This window comes from Corapipo altera, unplaced genomic scaffold (genome assembly GCF_003945725.1).
Source record: "Corapipo altera isolate COAL_440 unplaced genomic scaffold, ASM394572v1 2c, whole genome shotgun sequence".
Classification (NCBI taxonomy): Eukaryota; Metazoa; Chordata; class Aves; order Passeriformes; family Pipridae; genus Corapipo; species Corapipo altera.
The window spans coordinates 494,519-516,461 of NW_020884923.1; the positions used below are offsets into that span (position 1 = coordinate 494,519).

Sequence of the window (21,943 nt, forward strand, 5' to 3'; positions counted from 1 at the left end):
TTGTAGGGATTGAATGCATATCACAATCTTTCAACGTGTGAGGAAAAAGATATGGCTACAGCCTGTGCTCACAAAGCTGCTTAACAGATAAGCCCCATCCTGGATTTGATTTTCTTCAGAGAAAATACACTGAAGAGTCTGCAGAACTATTAACATTTTTAAGTAAAAGGTAACCCAATTAAATTGTATGAGTTGTACAGCAGAGGGAATATAACGAATGTATAAGTTATGAAGATTGGTGGTGGGGACCTTCCACGTTACTGTGCTGGAATGCAAAGCTGCACTGTGAGCATGAAGTCTCACAGGAATTTCAATCCAATATTGAAGTAAAACAACAGGAGGACACACAGGCTTGACTTTGAGAAATCATTAAGCTGAACATCTTACAACTGAAGCTGGGAAAAGCGACTTTTCACATCTCTGCAGGGGCCTGAGGTCTAGCAGAGTGTTTCTCAGGCAGAAGAAAAGTCACATGTTGGTACATACCTTTAGGAAAAGTAGAAAGGCGAGATACTCTGCAGAATGCCTGCCAATGGTAAAGAAACGCAGCAGGAGAAGAAAACACGAAGAATTAAAAAATGAACAGTACAAGAATTAGAAAATGCAGAAGTAAAGCACTACTAAGGAAGGAAAAAGAGCTGAGCCTAGCATTTGAACCATTCACTGCAGCATCTTCATCCCCCAGCATGCGACAAAAACATGCCAAGCCACGCTGCAAGGCAGCACAGCTTTAATGCCTGTGCCTGTCCACGGCTTGCTGAGGTTTCAGTGCACAAAGCTCCATCTAGTGAGAAGATGGGTTGTACTGCACATTCAGCATTCGAGTTAAGTAAGGATTGACTCCAGCCACAAAATAATGTCTGGAAGGTAATAAACCCTAAAGGGTTACGCTGCCTTGGTGTTGATAATACCTCACACCCCGGAAGTCCCATTAGACTAAAGTACAGCCTGTACTCAATTCGAATCAGATATAACGTTGAGAAAACATTTTCTTCCAACTTCACTCAAGTGACTTCGTAAGAATGTAACTGAAGTGACATCACCTGGCTTTCATCACTTGGCTGCTGCTTACATCTCCCTCACAAAGGACCAATCTGAAACTCTTTGACTTCACTGGAAATTTATTAAGTGGACTCCAACTGTGAACTGTCCTCTTTCTGAAGGTGATGCAATAAAACCAGAAACACACCACTACTGTCATATGGCTAGAAGTTTTAATACATGTTCTTCATTGTTCAGCAAAGTTATTGCATTAAATCCTTACATAAGTTCATCTGAATTAAAAAAAAAATCTTCATTTTACACATCACAATTTTTTCACAGCAGCTAAAGGAAACCAGATTTTATATGCAGTTGTGTAAAGAAAAAAATCCCCAACAACCTAGTTCTTTCTCAAATCAACAAAACTGTTATCTTAATTTTTTTCTGTTAACTGAACTAACAAAGCATGTTTCATTTAATTGCACACCATTTCTTCATATTATTGTTTTTCTTTTACTATGACTTCAATAGAGTCACAAGTTACAAAATATCAATGCTACCTAGTGCAGTTTATACAAATCCACAGGTGTGTTTGAATTGCGACAGGCACAAGAACAGAATATATGATGACCCAAATGAAATGCCAGATTCCCTGATCCATCAAAACCAACATCAGTGTAAGCCCACTGATCCATGGATGACAGCAAAGACAAAATCAGTAGGCTCTGTGTGCTATAAATAGATTGATGAAAGGCTCAGTGACAGAAGCATAACAGAGCACATGGCAGAATTACATTCTACATTGTGTCCTCTGATGAGAGTAAGCACCAGCTTGAAATAGAAGCATGAATAGGGCTCTTTTCCTATTCAATCTTATGCCAATGCTGGGAATCAGGAAGCTGTAATTCAGCTTGTTATGTAAAATCCTCAAGCATTGCCATAATCAGTCTTGAGTCCCAGATCTTACCCTTCTCTTACACACACACACACACACACAGAGACAAAGGCTCATCTGTATTTATTCTGCTTTTTTCTGCTGCAAAGAAAATAATGAAATATACCTGTGTTCTTAAAAAAAAAAAAAGCCATTCCCCCTCCTCCAAAACACCCAACACCACAGAGAGCTCTCACTTATAAACCACTTGAAAGTATTTCTCAGATTGCTATCTTGGCCCACTTTCAACAGATGACAGGGATTGTATCACTTTGCTATACTTCACTAGGTTATGGTATCAAAAATAGTTCACTAGTGAAATAACCCATGGGGCTCTCTCTTGGACATAACATGTTCACATAAGTTCTAACTCTCACTGTCCGCGTCCTTTAAAACAAAACTAGAGCTATTTCAGTGGGTTTCAATCAGTTTCAGCTAGGAGCAATGAGTTAAGTTACCCTTTAGAAACATTTTGTATGACTTCCATGATTTGCTAGCAAAAGGCCCACACACTGAATAGCAAGTGAGCAGCGGCAGTAGGATGCTTTGCAAAATCTGACAGTTCAAAAGGCATTCAAAGAGCAAGACAACAAAAACCAGCCACTGAAGTGAAAACTGCACTGAACTACCACTGTGAAAATAGGCAGAAATGAAGAAGCTCCAGTATAAGCAGTTATGCAGAATGTTTTACTAGTGACATCTGTTGTTTGTTCGGGCAGTCACAAGGCATTCATTAACACAATATAAATTGCAAAAGCTTCAATTCAAAAGTGCTAGAGGAACAGGATACTCAATTATTACAGTAAAGAACACTTACTGAGGGACTAGTACAAGGTTATTTAGCTGTAACATGATTTTCTCACAAATAAGAAAGTTTGTACCAAAGGGGAAGAAGTTTACCCAGCTCAGAAGTTGATGCTGACAGCCTTCTAAAGCCAGCCTTGACACAAGACTTGGCTTATTTTATTTTCACGGACATATACTGCACCAGCCAGCCACCACCATTCAATCCAAACATACAAGCATTTGTATAAACTTCCCCCATTAACATCAGAGTTCCCAAACAAATTCTTGTGATTTCTGCAAAAAAGGCAGGTCTCACTGGTTATTGCTGTATTACAGGAAACGGTCGCATTTGCAGGAGACTGTATTTTGGAGTTCACATCATTTACCAAAAGCCTCAACACAGTCTCTTCATCAGGTGCTGCTTCTGTACAGCAAAACTAGCATTCTGTCTCTTCCAAACAAAACAGTACCTTCAGACTCTCTCCCTGCCTTGCAAGTCTCAGGAACATTTAGGCCTCTTCAATCTGGTTTCTATTAGCAGATAAAGGCCCATAATGCAGCACCTCAAGAAACAGTGCACACTTCATTCAATGGACATGACCCCAATGAAATCCATGAGAAAACATGGAAGAGGAACACAGAGAGTAAGAGAAACAGTTTATTCTCACTCCTCTTGAAGGGAACAAATGGTTCTGACAGCAGGTTTGTTTTCAGAGAGCTGCAATTTAAGCTGACAGGCCAGCTTACTAAAAGAAGAAGCCCCTTCACCCAAACACCAAAACTTATACTGAAAACATTTTTAATTTAGATCTGCCTCTGAAATGAAGATAATCTGAATATTACAAAAATGGAAAAGTCTGCATTGTTACCACACAAATCACACTGTGCAAACTCATGTCATTTATCTGCAGTGCTGAGTCACATCTGGATGGTGGACATGCCTCACCGAATACCACGCACTGGGAGTGCTCCAGCACTTCCTCTCCTACCAGAACTCTGCCTTAAAGAATTCCTACAGTGACATGATGAGAATTGATCTTTTCCTGTCATATGCTGTACATATATTTAAGACTTTTACAGACAATTAGCCAAAAATTGTGTATTACAGTTATTTCCCAAATCAGAAACACTACAAAAGCCCTTCTTACAGGATATGGCATCTGAGGACATGTGACCTCGACCTTCTCACTTTCCCAGCCCCCATCCACCAAGTAAAGCATTGCATGCTTGCAGGCATCGATTCTAAATCTTCAGCTTCTGGAATGCAGCAGTTAACAGTTCTGCATTTTTCAGGGACTCAAAAAAACCCCCATTGAGTTCATATATTCAATGTACAACATTTTCAGTAAGTGCTTCCACACCCTGTCCACAGGACCACCTCACACCACGGAGGTGGTACTTTCCGGATTTACACGCATCAATCTTGAAGCATTTCTCAGATCCTGTAGCTGCTTGGCTGGCTTTCCAACTCCTTCCTCAAATCTTTTTTCCACAACAGGAAGGACAGTTTCATACAGGAAAGAGGCGTTCTGCCTAATGAATGCCTTTTTCTCAGGGTCCTGTTCACACCGTAGACTGTAATCAACATGCTGGACGGCCACCAGGATGATTTCCACGAGACTCTCCAAAAGAACCATATGTAGCTCTGGAAAGTAAAGCTTTAAAGCTTCCTCCAAGAAGGCCATAGTCTGCTTAGTGAAAGCTACTACAGTATAACTAAGGTTGACCCAGCAGTCATCACCTGTGTATTGGTCAAAATTGCCCACCCCACAGCTCCTCATCTCCTCCCTGAGCTTCCCCAGTGCCTCTGGAGTCATTAGGTTCATCTTTCTCCACATCTCCTCAGAGTTGCGGTGCTTGGTGGCCTCAATGATGATATCCTTGTAGCTCTGTAAAGCGCCTTTGATATCCTTCACCAGAAGGGCATGAATGATAAAGGTGAGATCCAGTCCAATCTCGCTAAGCTGCTTGCAGTGCTCCTTAGCTACCTTGGGTATTAATGAAAAGCAAAGGATGTTATTAGTGTGCAGGCCCCTTTTATGTCTTACCAGTTAATCACATTTATCGTTGTCAGAAAAGCGAGAAGTGTTATTCATACTTCACATGTTTCCCGTGCTTTAAGAATCTCCTTATTAATGAGAAAATAATAACTGAAAGATAAACCCTGACTGCAAAAATACTCTGCACAATTACATTATAACCCGCTCACACACCCATAACCTGAAAAAGTTAGTCTTGCCAAAAAATATGGAAAGGTAGTCCAGGACACCCTTAGAAAACAAAGAGAAAGTCTTGATGTACTTATAATTCAAATATAACTCATCTAAACTTTAGGATCTCCTACTGGTTAAAGGCAAACTAAGAATAAACACATTTTGCATTTCCAATAAAGGCAAGGTTTTTCTTGCTGTGTACTTCTAATCTTAACGTCTTCCTCTGTTAAACTGAAAAAAACCAAACTAACCTCAAATGAATATTAACCTTTCAACACAGGAAACATCTCTGGAGACCCGCTTAAAAGTCAATAGCTAAACTCGGGTTAGAAAAGATGATTTAAAGCTTTGCAGCCTTTGTTTTAACTTTCGTGTCTCACCACCCTCTTGAACCCTCTTACCTTGACGCACTCTGCTGCAGTTGACAAACTCTCTTTGCTATCAAATACTTGCTTACTGAAGGCATCGACAAACATCCTCATGGAAGAGCGGGCCCAGACAACGAAGGCCGAGTAGCAGCCGTTGTTGCCAGCAAAGTCCGTCTCAAACTCTCTGGCCGTCTCTAGAAGGCTGGTGAAGAAGACGTGGCAGAGCTTGTGGATGTAGAGCAGCGTGGCACCCTCGATGCGCAGCTGTCGGATGGCCGTCTGCACCGCGGCTGCCCGGTTCTTCAAGAAGAGCTCACAGGCCTTGGTGGACTGTCCCAGGCGAATGAGCTGGGACACAGCTCGGCGGGTGGCCCGTGGCCCTCCTCGCAGCGACCGGTCTGGAGACAGCTCGAACACCAGCACGTCTGTGAGCTGCCGGACCCGCTCGTCGACCTTGGCCCGCAGCTCCTTCACAGGCTGGTTCACGGGCTTGTCCCCCAGGTACTCATTGAGTTTATCCAAGAGGTCCACTGCCCCCTCGAAGTCCCGCTGTGCAATGCAGACATCCAGGTCCTCAGGCAGCTCCTGGATCCACTCAAGTGAGAGGTCTACAACCTCCTCCTCAGCAGAGGGCTCTTCCTCCTCCTCTTCCTCCTCATCCTCATCGAAGGGGTTGGTAGATTCGGGGGGTGTTGGGGCAGGCCGGGGCAGGGCCTCCTGCTCCAGGCGCCGCTTCTCGCTGAGGGCCCGGTTGCGCTTGGTCTCCTCCAGCACCTCCAGCCACTCCTTCTTGATCTTGGCGTTTTCAGCCTGAAAGATGCGGCTCTCAGGGAACATGAGCAGCTTGAACATGTCCTTCATGGGCGGGTTGTCCTTGACGTTGACCACAGCCAGCCCGTCGAGGGGGTACAGGGCGTCGTAGCGGTAGGCACCGCGCCGGTTGGGCAGCGCGGTGGCCACGAGCAGGCAGTCGTTCATGAGGAAAGCATGGACCCGCTGGATCTGCGCCATGTGGTCCGCGTCGTACTCCACCAGGTCCCCGTTGTACACCAGGTACTTGCCAGGGCTCTCAGGCAGGAGGTCGCGGCAGCCCTCCACCTTCTCCAGGAGGGTGGTGAGGGTGCGCTGCCGCCCCTCCTCGCTGGCCGCCGCATCCTTGGCCGACAGCGGCAGGAAGGGGTCGGCGGCGGCGGCGCGGCGGGCGCCCAGCGCGGGGTCGTCGCGGTCGGCCTGGAGGAGCAGGGCCTGGGTGACGGCCTCCATGATGCCCTTCTGCTCGGTGAGGATGTGGCTGAGCTGGTACATCTCGCTCTCCAGGTAGCTGATCTCCCGCGCCGTCTCGATGAACTGCCGGTAGTTCTGGTACACGTTGCGCTTCAGGCTCTGCGCGGTCTCCTCGCTCAGCGCCTGGATGCGCTGCCGGTGCTCCTGCAGGTCCCGGTCGCCGTCCGACTGCTGCGACAGCTGCTTCACGTACTCCCCTGCCGCGAAGCCGCCCGACTCCAGCTGCCGCCGCAGCCGGCTCCCGCCGCCGCCGCCGCCGCCCTCGCCCAGCGACAGCGCCATAGTCCCGCCGCTCCCGCCGCCCGGTGCCCAGCACCCGCCTCGCCGCCGCCGCCGCCGCCACCGCCGGGGAGAGCGCCGCGCCTGCGCCGCGCAGCACGGCCCGGCCCGGCCCGGCCAGTGGGAGCGGCCGCCGAGGGTGACGCGTGGGGACGCACCGCCCTCGGACGGGGGGGTCGAGCCGGGGGATCCCGGCGCGTGCGCATTGGGGAAGGACGGGGCGGCATTCCATGGATCGCTGCTGCGCGTGCGCCGGAACGCCGCCGTTTCCCGGCGCATGACCTGTCAGCATGGCGGAAGCTATGCCCGAGATGGAGGATGAGGATTTCTTGTTTGCGCTCAAGCTCCAGAGGGAGTGGGAAGAGGAGGATAAGGCAGCGGCAGCGGAGGAGGCGGCAGCAGCAGCGGCAGCAGCAGCAGCAGCGGCAGCAAAGCGCGCCGATGTCCCACCGTACCGCGCGTCCCCCCGCCCGATGTCGGTGGTGGACGAGGCGTGGGAGCTGCTGGACCCCAGCCCCGACGTGCACGGCCTGTTCGTGCACTTCAACCAGACGCTCTTCTGGAGGAAGCTGGAGGCTGTCACGGTGTCCTGGAGCCCCCGCATGACCAGGTGCGGCACCGGGGGGCGAGTGGGTGGTACGGTGACGCCGCCGTGTGTCGGGAGCTGCCCGCCGTACCTCCGACGGGCCCCGGCAGCTGCCGGTGGGGGATCAGAGCTGTGGGAAGAGGCCGTCACCCCTCGAGCAGCATGGCTGGGAGTCTCGGGGAAGAGAGGAAGAGCTGTCATTTGTCACCGCGTGCTGCTCCTTCTTGTGCCGCCGTAGGCGCGCGGTGCTTCTCTTTCCAGATACTCGAATGTCCCGCATCCCTGGTATAGCTGGCACAGCAGGACGTGGGTGGGTCGCTGTCATTGTCTGGTTTGCCTTTCGTCTGTCGTCCCTGGCAGCTATCAGTGGCTTTACCCGGGATGCAGGCAAGCCCGGAGAGATGTTAAACTGGAAGGAATCAATTGACACTGTGTGGAAACCTCACGTACTCGTGTTGCTGCTCTGGTTCTCAGTGTTTGTGATAGTTTTACAGCACAGCAGAAAGGCAAATATGAACGAAAAATGGTATATCAGCAAAACTTAAAATAGACTAGGCAGGGGAACATGCAAGAAAATGACACTAAACAAAACCAGAAACCTTTGAGGTGTGGGGTGCAGTTCTGCAGAAGGTGCACTTGCTGGTGGCTGGAGTTCTGCCCTGTCATATCCTCTGCTGGTTGCACTATTCTTTAGACACTTGAAAGTCGTTGGATATTGAACTGGTAGAGGACTCAGTTACACAAAAAAGAAAAAAAAAAAAGGAAGTGTTTTCTGCTGGATTAACACACAGAAGTGATGGTTTAATATGAGTCAAAAATTTAGGGAGGGTGAGGAGTGCAATTGAAGCAACCAGCAGTTAAGTCAGTGTTTGCTGCTGTGAATCTCTAGCGTCCATTTAGTGTGTTTCACTTCATCACGAGTTCCAAAGGAAACAGTCCTCTGACTCCTAAACAGGTTTTTCTACTCCGGGGTACTTGTCGGGTTTTTTCTTTGCTGTTTTTTTCATATTCTGAGTGACCTAGCGTGTGTTGGAAGGGGATGGCATTTTAACTTAAATTCTCCATTTTTTTCATGTACTACAGAAACAAGTAGATGTCCATATTTTCTTCCTGCCTCTCTTTTCAGCTCTGCTGGAATCTGTACATACCATGAAAAAAGTGGATTGTGTTCCATTCGTCTGAGTGAGCCACTACTAAAGTTAAGACCAAGGAAGGATCTCGTTGAGGTATTTGAAGATTGGTCATGAATCTGCACATAAAATTTATTGTGCCTCCCCCCTGCCTCGCTCCATATGAACATTTTACATTTCTTAATGAGATTCTTACAGACAGTAACTTATAGATCATAAAATAGTGGTGGCTTTACTGTTATGTTTGTGTGGCTTGTGTTGCAATATCATGGTAGTCTTTAGTTTTATGTTTCTAAATGGATGACTTCAAGTAGGAGTCTAAAGTCACTTGTTTATTTTACTGACTTTATAAAGAGAAAAAAAAGACCCCAAGTTTTCAACTCCTAAATTATCATTTAGTGTTCAAAACAAACATGGACTGTAGTTTTGAAAGGGACAACAGCAGAAAATATGGATATAGAATATGACAGTTAACATGACTTTGTGTTGCTTGTTGTGCCTCTGTCAGAACTGCTTCTTTGAGCTGACTGAACATTCAGATTTGCCTAATGAACAGAAATGCTGTAGAATTTCAGCTTTCTCACAAGTGGCTCTTTTTTTGGATTGTAGAGGGAATAATTTGTGACTTAAGTTTGAGGATTATCTCTTCTTTTTGGAATGTCACTTATTGTAGAAATATTCTCCAGTATGTTTTGATAGCATGGGAATTTGGTTTTATAGGTCAAAGTATTATGTTTTTGTGACCCAGACTGAACGTGTGAATGCTCAAAGATAAGATCGGTGTCGCAATCGATGTAGAGGACTAAAATACTTGCAGCTTAATTTTGAAACTGTATGTAATGCTCATCAGTAAATATCTAATGATTTGCATAATTTCAGACACTGTTGCATGAAATGATCCATGCCCTGCTCTTTGTTACTCATAACTACAAAGATCGTGAATCTCATGGACCAGAGTTCTGCAAACACATGCGTCGCATTAATCGCTTGACTGGAGCCCATGTCACAGTAAGCATAATCCTCTTAACCTGATTTAATAGAGCCTTCTTCCTGATTTGGTGTTTTAGTTGTCCATTGTGGTATGAGTAATATGCTTGTTCTTGCCAGACACTCCACAGTTGGTACCAGTACAAATTTGCTTCCAAATGTGTGCCAGTTCCATAGTTATTTTCTTGGGGACAGTGGTGGGAACAGGTTGAGGAAGATGTGGTGAGTTGTTAGTTGTATAGTTTTCAAGTATACTCTCTGTAAGTATTTTTCTTTAAGCTTTTGTGGTAAAATCGAAACAGCTTAATGATAGCAGGGATAGAATAGCTCCATGTTCGGAGTAGTATTTGCGGAAGAACAGTCTATTTTAGTTAAGATTTGTATCAGTAGAAGCTAATGATACTTATGTCGGTGATACTTTAAAATAATGTGTCTGATAAGATCAATTAAAGTTGTAGCTGAAAGGAGAATACTGGTACAGTTTGCAATGCATTCTAAACAGTTCGTTGCTCAGGGTGAAATTGTAGATAGATTTTCAAAGTGATTTTATTGCAGTTCAAACAAGATAGCCAGGACATATTCCTACACATCTTGTCCTTTTTTTTTAAGCTTTGTTTTAATGGTAGCTAAACGTTGATCAAATTTTACCTGGCTCCAGCTCTTTTAACTGGTAATGTAAAAATCACAGCAGTAGTGGAAAAAAATGGAACGGTAATGGATTTTTAAAAAAATATTGTAAGCTACTGATATAAAAATAGAAACTTTCTGAATGCCCGTTTTATTGTTTTGTTTTGGTTTTTTACTTAGATTTATCATAACTTTTATGATGAGGTTGATGTGTACCGCCAGCACTGGTGGCGATGCAATGGCCCCTGTCAAAACAGAGGACCTTACTTTGGGTATGTGAAGCGCTCGATGAACAGAGCACCCTCTGCACACGACCTCTGGTGGGATGACCATCAAAAGACGTGTGGGGGCACATTCACAAAAGTGAAAGAGCCAGAAAAGTTCTCCAAGAAATCAAAGCATAAAACTGAGACAGCAAAACTTCCACATTTCAAGTCAAAGAACAAAGGTATTTTATTATTTCTTTTCCTTTTCCAAACTGATTTTTTCCAAATGTTTTCTTGGAACATTTATGGACCAACCACTACATAAGCTTTGTTTAGATGTTACTGTTATCTAGCAAAGAATAGGACCTGGGTTTTTTGTGCATTTCTAGGCTCCTTCTCAACTGAATTGTCTGTAAAAAGTTTTGTTTGATGCACTGTTTTCAGGTAGCAGAGGTTTTGTATGAAGCATGTCAAATACTAAGCCCATGATTTTTAAACGGAAAAGTTACTAATTTTTTTTTTAATCTTATTTTACAGGCAAGACACAAATGCACAGTACTCAAGATCTGATGCCTTTTAGTGGAATGGGTTACCGGCTTGGAGGAGGAGACAGTGTACTTTCAGAAAAAGACACAAATGCCAGCAGCAGCATTGGAAACAGTGAAGCACATGGTTCACAGCATCATTCAGCAATAAGGACAAGACCAATCCCTAAAAATGAGATAAAATTTGAAAAATTACCCCATAGTGGCATCTTTCCACTTCATACCGATGATGCCAGTGAGAAGATCAACTTAACTTTAAAGCATGAGTTTCCTAAACTCTCTGTTGCTAACACAGAAGATTACGAGAATGATAGTGGATTGCCTGCTAGAATGGCTCATGTTAGGGAATTAAAATCAAACCAAGGCTCTGCAAATAACAAGAGGGCTCTGCCGTCTCCCAGTCGGCCACCCAAACAAATTTGTCTGGAGCAGACAACAACAGCTCAGGGTGCATCTGAGAAAAAAAGCTTAGAATGTGTTAATACACCACAGCAATGGCCAAAACTGGAAGACAAAACTGCCTTTGAAAAGTATTTCATTAAAAAAGGGGGTACTGGTGTCACTTCGAGTATAAATACAACTATGAAAACCAAAGCTGAATTCACACAGTCCTCTGCAAGTTCTAGCAATCCTGTGAGGCAGGATAAAAATGTCAGTTGTCCTGTCTGCGAAACTGAAGTTTTGGAATCTAAAATAAATGAACACCTTGATTCTTGTCTTGCATGAAACAGCAGAAAGCTGTCTCAGAAAGATAAATCAGGGCTGAAAACATTGCTTGAAAGTTACTTTGCTCAGTTTGCTTAGCTGTGGTTACATTCCTGTGTGCCTGTTCTGAAATGGAATTTAAACTGTTACTGACCCCCATATCCTGACACTAGTAAGTAAAAGCTGCTAGCAATATTGGTAAAGACTGTTCCTGGACATGCCATAAAACCCTTCATGATTTTTTCAGTTAAATTTCCAGTCCTTTACAGGTCAAATTAGGATTAACATGTTACATTAGTTGACAGTCTTTATTTTACTCCTTTTGGAAGCCAGTCGGCTTGGTGGTTAGTACCTAAGAGGCCAGTCAGTTGAGTACTAAAGTCATTGTGCCATGAAAAGTTAGGAATGTTTTCTAGATAAGCTTTCTGAAACATTAATAGTTCTCTTGTTGCACTAAAGTATTTAACGGGTTAAACATTAAATAGCTCGATACCTCACCTGTAAAACTGTAAATATGTTTGCTTAAACATAAAATTGTTTTAGCATAGTTTTTAAGCAAAATTGTTTTGTGTCTTGCTGCTGTCATTGTCAATGGCTGTATCAGCCTGGTTTGTGCCTTTTGCCTCATTACTTGCTGCTCTTTTTAAACATTTTGTATTTTTTAAAATAATGCCACTACAGAAGTTTAATGTAAGTAGTTTTGTTCTTGCCTACTCTAAATAAATTGTTACTGAATTTTAAATTTCCATTAAGCCTGGCTATTTTGTGCTACTTACCAGTGGGTTCTTCTGTATATCTGGTAACAGTCTGGTTTAATAGAGCCTTTCTGATTTAATGCTTTTCCTTCTTAAATTTACCTGTAAAAACAGGTGCTGGTGAATACAGTTTGCATCAAATTCTGCTTTTCCAACCTATTTTTAAAACAGTTTCACTTTTCTTGCACTTCTGTGAAAAATTTTACAAATACTGATTCTAAATCTTGATTTGCCATGTTAATTTTCCATACTTCCATCTTAAAACGGCAGCATCTATCTGTGTTTCCAGTGAGATTTGACATTTGCAGGGACACAACTACCCAGAAGTATTTCTACTGTCATATGTTTTTAAGATGAGGATGAGATTTGCACCACAAAGGGTCTCTCACATCATGAAGCACTTTTGAGAGATATTTCCCTTATGATTGTTCACATCAGTTTCCTCATTTGTCTTTCCTACTGTGACAGATAAGAGTAAAGGAGAAGGAAGGATCGTGGGTATTGTTAAATGTGGTTTGGTTTTTTTCCCTAATGTCTTCTTTTACTTCTAAATTGTTCATTTGAACAACAAATAGAAAACAAATGTGGGATTTGACCTGGGGAATTTAGTGAATAGTATAGCCTGTTAAGGTAGGGAGAGGGGAACTCAAGCTATAGGCAAGTTCTGTATCTAATATACAAATGTCCTAAAATAGATCTGTTGTCCAAACAATTGAGCAGTTCTGGACCAGCTGTGGAAAAACAGCACCTCTGCTCACATGTTTTTACAAGGAAGTATTCTAATGCCAAGATTCCTTTTATCTGGAAAGAAAGGCTCTGCAGTTGCCATTGCAGGCTAATAGTAATGTGTCATGGCTGCCTTCTTTTGGGGTATGTTACTACAAATGCTGTTTCTGTAAAATGTTGTTCTTGAATACAGTGTCCTACCCACAATGATAATGACTACCAGTATGGTTTTAAAATACGTTGCTCAGTTTGGGTCAAAGGTGAGAAATTTCATCTGCTCTATCAGTTGACTTTGTCCTGAGTGAGTTTGGATACTGCCTAGAACAACACAAGCTGGTAATGAGTCTTGGACAAACACGCTTCACCAAAGTGCAGCATTAAGTTGCCTGACTGGAAATTTGAGAAACAAGTTAATAGACTTGATTTCTGGGACAAAGCAGGTATGAAAGAGGGTCAAGTGTGTGCGTGCTGTTTGTCAACAAATGGTTCTGCAAACTAAAGGCAAAAGCCTTCTCATTTTGTGGTGATCTACTGGAATTGCTCTGAATGATTCAGAGAAGAGTTCTAGAGGTTAAACTGCCTAAGTGGGGGTTACTTAGCTCTTTCATTATTATAAGAGAGTTTGCTTTTGAGTTGCCCTGAAACTGGTTATCAGGCAAGAAGTCTTGAAGGTCAAATATTTTCAAGTGTTTTTATGGAAACATTATCTAGGAAGTTTTCTTAAAACTTGAATTCTGATGAAGCAGGGGGAAGAATTTTTCTCTGGACTAGTACAATGCATTAGTATCTTGCAAGAAGATACGTAATAGAAATAGTCTGCTTTCTAACATGTTTTAAAAGCAATAATGTGCATTCTTCTATCCTTTAGCATCTCCAGTAGTCCAGTCACTATTTTTTTCTCATAGGATATCTGGGTCACCTGGGAAGTGTATTCTCACAGCAAGTTCAACCCTAATGCCCACGCATAAGCTGATGAGCGGGCTATTTACGTCTAGGTGGAAGCACGCCAGGCAGGGCAGGTGCTCCTGCCCAGACTCTATAATCAGGAATCAGTTACCTGAGCTCCCCTTCTAGAAACGTTTTCCAAGAGAACAACCAGAGAAATATTGTTCATTTGGAACAGGCTGTGCTACCTGCCTCTGGTCCAGTGTTAGTGATGAAGGACACCAGGTAATAATCTAGTACAAAATCAATGGCTAGAGAGGGCTTAGTCATAACTGGGCAAGTAGTGAATAAATCCTGAGGTGCAAGTTTCTCTTGCTGCAGCAGGAGGACGTGCCACAGACTAAATGGTTTGTGGGGGTTTTCTTTTTCCTCATGTGTTCTTTTGGAGCTCCTCAATTCTGTTGCATTTTCCATACACACCACATGTCTATACATCCTTCAAGTAAAGCAAGTTACACTGTACTGAAGGATAACAGCAAGAAAGAATAAAGGGTGAGTTTCTGAGGAAAAAGACAGGTGGAGATTTCTTCTAAGTGGTTTAATTCGTGGTAATGGTGGGATGATGCAGACTCTTCTGGCTGGAGAATGTTAAGAAACTGCCACCACAGGAGTTTGCTTCATCACTGCTGAATCTGGTCATCCTAGAACCATTTTGACATGCTGCATTTTGACACCTTAAATTGAAAGGCCACTAAAAGGTCGGACTGGCTGACCTGACCTACATCTCCAGCATGATTGTTGCTGCCTGATGTGGTGAAGGCAGCAGTGAAACAGCTGCTCTCCAACAGCTGCTTCTTACCAGTTAACTGGCATTCATCAATTTTACACTCCAGACCGAAATGCCCAAGTTCCTACTTGCATCTGGATTATTACAGCTGTTTTGAAGTCTTGGGCTTAAAGAAACCATTTTTTTCCATGTGAACATAAAGACTCTACATAAAATTACCCTTGAAGTGTATTTTATGGGTAGACAGGCACTGAAAGAGACTTGCATTTCCCTACATGTGCGTGTTTTCATATACTCGTATCTATGGGAAAAAAAATGCCAAAACCCCGGGATGTGTGGAGCTTTGGGATTCTACAGCAGGCCGTTAGGTGGCACTCCTTGCACATGAAGAATACTTACTTCTTCCTCTCCGATTTATGCGGGGAGAGAGCTCGGAGTGCGGGATTAGCAGGCTCGTATTTCACCTACATCTGCACTCCAGGCTGACCATGGACCAGTAGGAACCCTGACTGAACCACAAACAAGTTAAAGGAGGAGGAAGGAGGGGGAGAGAGGGAATATCTGCAACTAGCTGGAAGATGAGAAGTAAATTTACAACTAACTGGGTGTTCTATGAGTGATGCTTCTAGCTTTGCTGCAAGAGGGACTTGGAAGATGAGAGAGTAGCTCCTTTTTCTAATTCGGGACTCATGAGAAACCCCAAAGGCATCCTTTTGTGGGCTACAGTTACCGCACCACTTGCATCCATTGCAGTGACAAAACTAATCTTCTGTCATCATTTGGCATCAACACAGTTCTGCAAGAGAGGTAGGGACAGAGTTTTAGGAAGTCGGAGAGGCTTATAAAACACAAAATTTAACTTCTGTGCCTTGGCTAAGCCAGGGAGCCAGAGGGGTGTGACTCAGGGAAGGGTAGTGTACTACAGGTGTGAATGCTTAAAATGGGACTCAGCCATGACCTTAATTCCTGTGTTTCCTTTTAGCTTCTGCCAGGTCAGGCTGCTTTAAGACTAGATTAAATTTCTAAGCAGGTGCAGCAACTTGGCCTGAATAGCTCACACTGTTTCTGTTCCATCCATCCTCTATCGTTCGCATCATTTCACCTGCTTTTATTCCATAGTAAGTCTCCCACATTTCCTAAACTGTGTAACAAAGAATGTTTGAAGGAGCAAACCCCAACAAGCCAAGTATCTGACTCCACCACTGCTTAATTTAGAAGCAGTGTTTATTTTTCTGTAACTGATGTCAACCTCTGGATCATAATTTCTGTGTTTGCTGCAAGTACCTTCTCTTCAGAGATTTGTCACTAGTGGCATAGAAAGTCTGGGGTAAGATCTGGGCTAGAGCTCAGTAAGCCCTGGTACTGAGCTATAGGAACATGGTTCAGTTGAGGATTTTAGTGCTTCTCGTGGCTTCGTTAAGGAACTTACCAATGGCAGGAGCAGCCATAGGGCCTCTCTGCTCTTACTCCACTTCCTCTCTAGTGCTTCACTCCCCTGCCTTTGCCTTCCCACTGGCACTGGTCTCTTCCCAGAAGCATCCCAGTAATGACCTGCTTTCTTCCCTAGAGGATCTGTTTGGTGGGTGTGCTGCCAGTGGTTTGGATGTTTGGTGGGTGTGCTGCCACTGGTTTGTAAGCAGTTTTTGATTCACCAGGAGGGCGTGGGTTGTGTTTGGAGGGATACATAAAGCTAAAAAGCTGTGCTAACGACGTGCTCAGAGGGTGTCCACCTGCAGATGCGAGGGCAGCCTCTGCAGCACTTGCCTGCAGCCAGTGCAGGGTGGGACACAGCCTGCCCACAGCACCACCAGCAAGGCAAACTCTCTGGTGTGTGACAGGACCACATGGCTTGGCACAGGCTGCTCCGGGTAACATGTCTGTGGAAGGACACAGCACAAATTCTGGGCTGTTCTGGTAGACGGAAACACGTCCAAAGGGAAGAGTCATCCTGAGGATAAATCAACACCCCAGAGACTTCAGAAAGGATAGCACCTGTACCAGGTGGAGTATGGACAGCTGTTAGTAATGGACTTCAGTCTTAAATCTGCTGTCTTCTTCAGGATATGCTGCTAAGGAAACTTTGGGTTATTTGATTTGCATTTAGCAGTACCTACATAGGAAATCTAATTTAAACATGAGAAAACACTTTATTGCAGTGAGGATTGCTGAACACAGGAACAGTTTCCCTGCAGAGGTTGTGGAGTCTCCATCCTTTGAAGATATTCAAACCCCAACTGGACGTGGTTCTGGGCAGCCAGATCTGAGTGACCCTGGTCAAGGGCAGGGGAGCTGGACCAGACTACCTCCAGGAACCTCTTCCCACCTACATAGCCCTGGGTTTCTGCCTAAAAACCCTAGGAGCACTTTAGGACAAAGTGAAATCACAGCTGAAGGAAATTAAGATCCACCTGCTTGCCCTTGGACTGGCACAGCCCAGGAGTGCTCACACCATCTCTAACCCTTTGTTGACTTCCAGCCACACATCTCTTCCTCTCCCTATAAGGTTTGGCATGGGTAGCTCTCATCACTGCCACCACCCAGACCATAGGGATGAGGGATAAATTCCCCATCCCATGCATCAGAGACTGGGGGACTTCAGGCAGGAGCCAAGCACATGCCCCAACACAAGGACAGGTACAAGGAACCTCTGCCCTGCCAAGACTAATTGCTGAATCCTTGCCAAGTCACACAAGGGAGGGAGGATTATCAGCCCTGCAGACAGCATGAATTAAAACTCAGACTTAATTAACTTGAATGTACCTAGAAGAGATTTAGAATGCAGGAAAAGCATCCTATGAGAGGAAATAGGAGGTATTTCAGGCACTGCAAACCCCCAAAAGACTATTCAAGCTACCAGACAACATTTCCCACACAATTTGGCAGTTAAGACAACACCCAACTGCTAACATCTGGGCTAACACTTGGGTCATGAAATGCAGTTATGCTGAAGCAGACACGTCCCAAGTGGTAGGCAATACCGTGACCCTAGAGCTGTTTGCGAGGCATTATGGACACAAACATCCACCAAAGGAATGGAGACCTCAGTTTGGAGGAAAATACTGAAAATTTGTTGCCTTAATGCTGCCTTCCTCTTAATGCCTGTACAGGATCTAGAAATGTTATCTTCCCTGAGACTTCTGCAGTGGCACGTTCCCACCCCAAACCAGTGCTTTGCATCCTCAGCTGTGCAGGCACTGAACCGTGCAGAGGGTCACAGTCAGTTAGTGCATGCCGTGCAGCAGCTAATGAGGGAAACACTGCCTTAACTTCTTCAGGAACAGGTGAGGGATTGGAGGTCTCTGTTGTTGGGCAGCCATTCTCACTCGGCTATGAGTTGTTATAGGATGGTTTGATCCCAGGCCTGAGTGTATTTTTACATGTGGCTGTGGATTTGTGTTGAAGTGACACCATTTTCTGGAGATCGACAAGTGCATGTCCTGTCTGTGAATCCTGCACCAGTTTTCAACCTCCTTCTCTCTACCTTTTTTCAACAGAAAGACTATCCAAGCCTGGTGCAAAGCTGCTCCTGGGTGGTTGTTGCATGGTTAAGATATACTGAACTGAGTGCCAGGTGAAGGATATGTCCCATGAACTGCTACAGTTCAGTTGTGTCCTGTGTAACCCTACTACCTCTGCCAAAAGAGGAGGAGCACCCTCAGCAATTCAAGGTTATTTGGCCTCCCAGGGATGGTCAGCAGCTTGGCACACTGAGCTTTTGTCAGGCAGCACTAACTCAGGCAAGCAGCAGCAGTGGCCCGAGGCTATGCTGCTGGTCATGACTTGGTAGTCACTCCTTTTGAGGTATTTTGTGCAAATCTCAGCCAAGACCTTGGATAGCCCCTGACCACCTGTAAAGGCAGCCACCAGGCTGTGGCCAGCTGATTTTGCACATAAAAAAACCCCAAATGTTTTCCTCAGCCAAGTATGTTATAATTTAATCCAACCCCCACCCAAGGGGCAGAGCAGAAGAGCCTGCAGCTCCACTGACAGCAGGTGGAACAATGCTCGGGGAGCCATGGAAGGATGCAAAAGTATGGGGTTAGCAAGGGGCCAGAGGCCCCCATGCACATGCGGGAACAGAAATGACAAGGGGAGGTCAGAAGAAGAGCGGTTGCTCTCCAGATGCTCTTGCATGAGGAAACTTGAGCAAATTTTCAAACCTACTGCAAGCACTGGAGGTGTAAGCACCCACTTCCCACTTGCCCTGCTCCTCCATCCCTTCACCGGTGGCTGTTTAGTCCTAGATAAAGCTGAATATCTAAACTGGAGCTTACACCATCGTAACGAACAGCAACAAAAAGCCTCCCAACCAAAATACACCACCTTTGATTGCTACAGGTTAAAATAACTTCTATTTATGCCGCACAGTGTCCTCCATCTGCAAAGGGCCACATGTCTCTCTGTCATCTCTGGGACCTGTAGAACACGTTCCTCTGCTCTGAGGCGTGGCCTGGTCCCGGCCGGGACACCAAGGGGCTGCACTCACTCTCCCTTCCAGCCGGCCCTGCAAGCAGGAGCCTGCAGCATTTCTGCATCCCACTCCCGGCACCTGGGTCACAGCCTAGCCACAGGTGGCCCCCTTCGGCCTCTCTCCTCTCCTGGGTTTGTATAAGCCCCGGGTTTACCGTAAAGTACCTGCCCTCCCTGCTCATGTCATTGCATAACGTTGCATGGTTGTGAAGTTGCAGGAACTCTCAGCTACACACTGCTACACAGCTACACATTTCCTACTGTGCTATTTTAAATAAAGGGGTTAAAAAAAAATCATCGAAAAGAAAAAAATCAAAGCTAAAATGTTCTCATAGTGCAGGTGGGAAAAAATAATCAAAGTAGTTTAGAAATTGCTACCTACACCCATTGAAGAGTTCTTCTACATATAACAAATATTCAGGACCAAAGAGAGTTAACTTACAGTTTCTGCTTGTTCATTACAATATGACTATGCAGAACACGTGCCCAGCACCACATTACTTACTATTATGTTGTGGCTGGGGAAGCGGAAGTTAAGGGAAAATAAATATGCCTAATGTGACAGCTCAAACCTCGCTCTTTGCTATCGGGAACACCATCAACTGGACTCAGAAAACAGATTGTTATTACCCATGGCCCTTTGGCAAACATTACTGGTGTCCACAATCGTATTTTCTCCTTGATGTCCAAAGATGTTGCCAAGTGCTCAAAGTAAAACAGTCCTGAAGTATCTTTCAGTTCCGGTAACCCATGGCACAGCACCCACCACAGCTAAGATTGCACTTTCCAGGTCTAGGGGTGGTTGTGTTTAGTTTGTTGCTGGGGGTTTTTGACACGTTTCCTCTATCTTACTGCATGAAAAAACTTCTCAGGATTGCAACAGCAATTAATCAAGCTCCAAAATCTGTTTTCTTCTGTTCTGTAGGTCTGCCACCATGTCTTCTGCATAATGCAATATTTATTAATAAATTTATAAAGCTTGCTTACATAAAGCAATGTAAGCAAGACACATTTACAACAGAAGTGACTTGCCTTAAGATAGTTTTGATAATTTTTTTGCTTGGCTTTGTGGTTGGCCCTTGCTTTCTTTAGGAGGTAAAATACCAGCTCACAACCCCACAGAATATTCAGGTATTAGGCTTTTTATCTGTGAGTAGGAGTCAAATCTCTACATTTTAGTTATTTTGGATTCGTATTTTAGTTAAAAGCAAAAATAAAATTGAACCACATCAGCCCTTGAAACAAACCCAGGAGAGGAACTGGTTCCACCCTGGCAAACCACACTGACACGTACAAGCCCACAAGGAGTACTGGATCCACATGGTGAATATTCACAGATGAAATTTTACTTCCCGTCTCCAACAGCATTTGAAAGAAATACTAATTTTCAGTGTAGACACTGCCCTGAAGCAGTGTGCCTTGTACAACTTGCCTGTGTGTGACGCTGGCAAGTGTTAACTCATCTGTGTGTTTTACATCCCTCTCCACTCTGATGTGAGAGATGCCCTGCAAAATTTTAGCCATGTGAAGAGGCTGGTACTAGGCTTTTAGGCTGAATGAGCCGGTCACCTCTGCCAGCATTTATCACCACATTATATACAATGTAGTTACAGTAAATTCTCCACAAGAACCCATAAACTATTGTCAACAAAAGCTTAATCCCAAACTGCACATTTAATAAGGAAAAAAGTCCCTAAAATCCAGCAACTTACTACTGGAATACAGACAAGGAAACCAGCTCCTTGTTCTAGTTATGAACATCTCATCTTTTGCAACACACATCCATGAAGAGGAAGATCAACAACTGTCTTTCCCGAGGCAAACACATTATGTATTCTTTCCCCTCACACTTCATGTCTCTACCAAAGCAGACACCTATAGCATATTTTCACTTTTCATGTCCCATAGTCCTCATTGGACCTTGAAACTTGCTTCTGCCAGATGCTATCCATCCCCAACAGACAAGGTCAAGCAACTCTGATGCAGTAGACATTCCAGAGCGAACACAGCTCCTGAACAGACAGGCTTAAATGCATTTGCAGTAATTACTTACATTCAAGCTTTACTTTAAAAATGAAAAAACCCCGAACAACCTGATGATTGGAGACCCAGAGATCCATACCTCTACCCCCATTCTCCCCAAGCAGATGACATCCAAATCCAGGTAAGAGCCACGAATTTCCTCAAAGTCTTCACTGCTCAGTACTCATAAATTCCCACTAGGTATTTGCAAGTGCATGCAGCTATGTGCATGCCTGCAGGCAAGGTTCACATGCTAGACTCCTGGAGTTTTGAGACTTTGAGTTTGCTATTGTCACTTGGCATTCTCATTTCTTTTTCAAAGCATTTGGCATGCACAGAAATGGTCCTTTTCAGTCTGATTGTATCAATCAGTATGTCAGAGATGTGATCTTTCCAGTTCTGACCTTCTGTCATCTTTGAAGGGTAGAGAATTCATTGGAAGCCATGTAAAACCGAGGAGCTCCCATTAAACCTTACAAATCCTGTTTTAAGAGAACTTTGATTTTCCACCTCACATATCTGTCAAAAGTGGTGGAAAAACTAGAGCTGACTCTAAGTCCATCATCACTCTTCAGAAAGCCCACACATGGTCCTGTTTTTGAGGGAGGAAATCATCACGAAAATGATCACCACACCCAGGTAACTGTAGGTAGTCTAGAGAAAAAAA

The 21,943-nt window shown here is 44.4% G+C and overlaps 2 protein-coding genes and 1 long non-coding RNA gene across 3 annotated transcripts; 1 reads left to right on the forward strand and 2 right to left on the reverse strand.

Annotated features, from left to right (window-relative positions):
* Positions 1-1,195: 1,195 nt before the first annotated feature.
* EXOC8 (exocyst complex component 8) lies at positions 1,196-6,864 on the reverse strand. Its single transcript, XM_027657359.1, has 2 exons — positions 5,316-6,864; positions 1,196-4,689 (listed from the first exon to the last, which is right to left on the reverse strand). Exons 1-2 carry the CDS (start codon positions 6,846-6,848, stop codon positions 4,081-4,083), a joined length of 2,142 nt encoding a protein of 713 aa, XP_027513160.1. The 5' UTR covers positions 6,849-6,864; the 3' UTR covers positions 1,196-4,080.
* Positions 6,865-7,036: 172 nt separating this feature from the next.
* SPRTN (SprT-like N-terminal domain) lies at positions 7,037-11,696 on the forward strand. Its single transcript, XM_027657266.1, has 5 exons — positions 7,037-7,455; positions 8,558-8,657; positions 9,441-9,569; positions 10,356-10,623; positions 10,919-11,696. Exons 1-5 carry the CDS (start codon positions 7,136-7,138, stop codon positions 11,650-11,652), a joined length of 1,551 nt encoding a protein of 516 aa, XP_027513067.1. The 5' UTR covers positions 7,037-7,135; the 3' UTR covers positions 11,653-11,696.
* Positions 11,697-12,360: 664 nt separating this feature from the next.
* On the reverse strand, positions 12,361-21,393 carry LOC113953750. The gene is made up of 3 exons (XR_003530000.1): positions 21,377-21,393; positions 16,515-16,661; positions 12,361-12,488 (listed from the first exon to the last, which is right to left on the reverse strand). It is a non-coding gene; the product is annotated as an uncharacterized LOC113953750 (long non-coding RNA).
* Positions 21,394-21,943: the final 550 nt, after the last annotated feature.

What these genes read in the sequence shown, in the direction of transcription:
- SPRTN (XM_027657266.1), top strand. Translation starts at nt 7,136, where the DNA reads ATGGCGGAAGCTATGCCCGAGATGGAGGATGAGGATTTCTTGTTTGCG. An exon ending in TGGAGCCCCCGCATGACCAG is followed by an intron (nt 7,456 to 8,557) that starts GTGCGGCACCGG and finishes CTCTCTTTTCAG; the next exon opens with CTCTGCTGGAATCTGTACAT. An exon ending in TGACTGGAGCCCATGTCACA is followed by an intron (nt 9,570 to 10,355) that starts GTAAGCATAATC and finishes TTTTTTACTTAG; the next exon opens with ATTTATCATAACTTTTATGA.
- EXOC8 (XM_027657359.1), bottom strand. Translation starts at nt 6,848, where the DNA reads ATGGCGCTGTCGCTGGGCGAGGGCGGCGGCGGCGGCGGCGGGAGCCGG. An exon ending in CTGCAGCAGAGTGCGTCAAG is followed by an intron (nt 4,690 to 5,315) that starts GTAAGAGGGTTC and finishes TTAATACCCAAG; the next exon opens with GTAGCTAAGGAGCACTGCAA.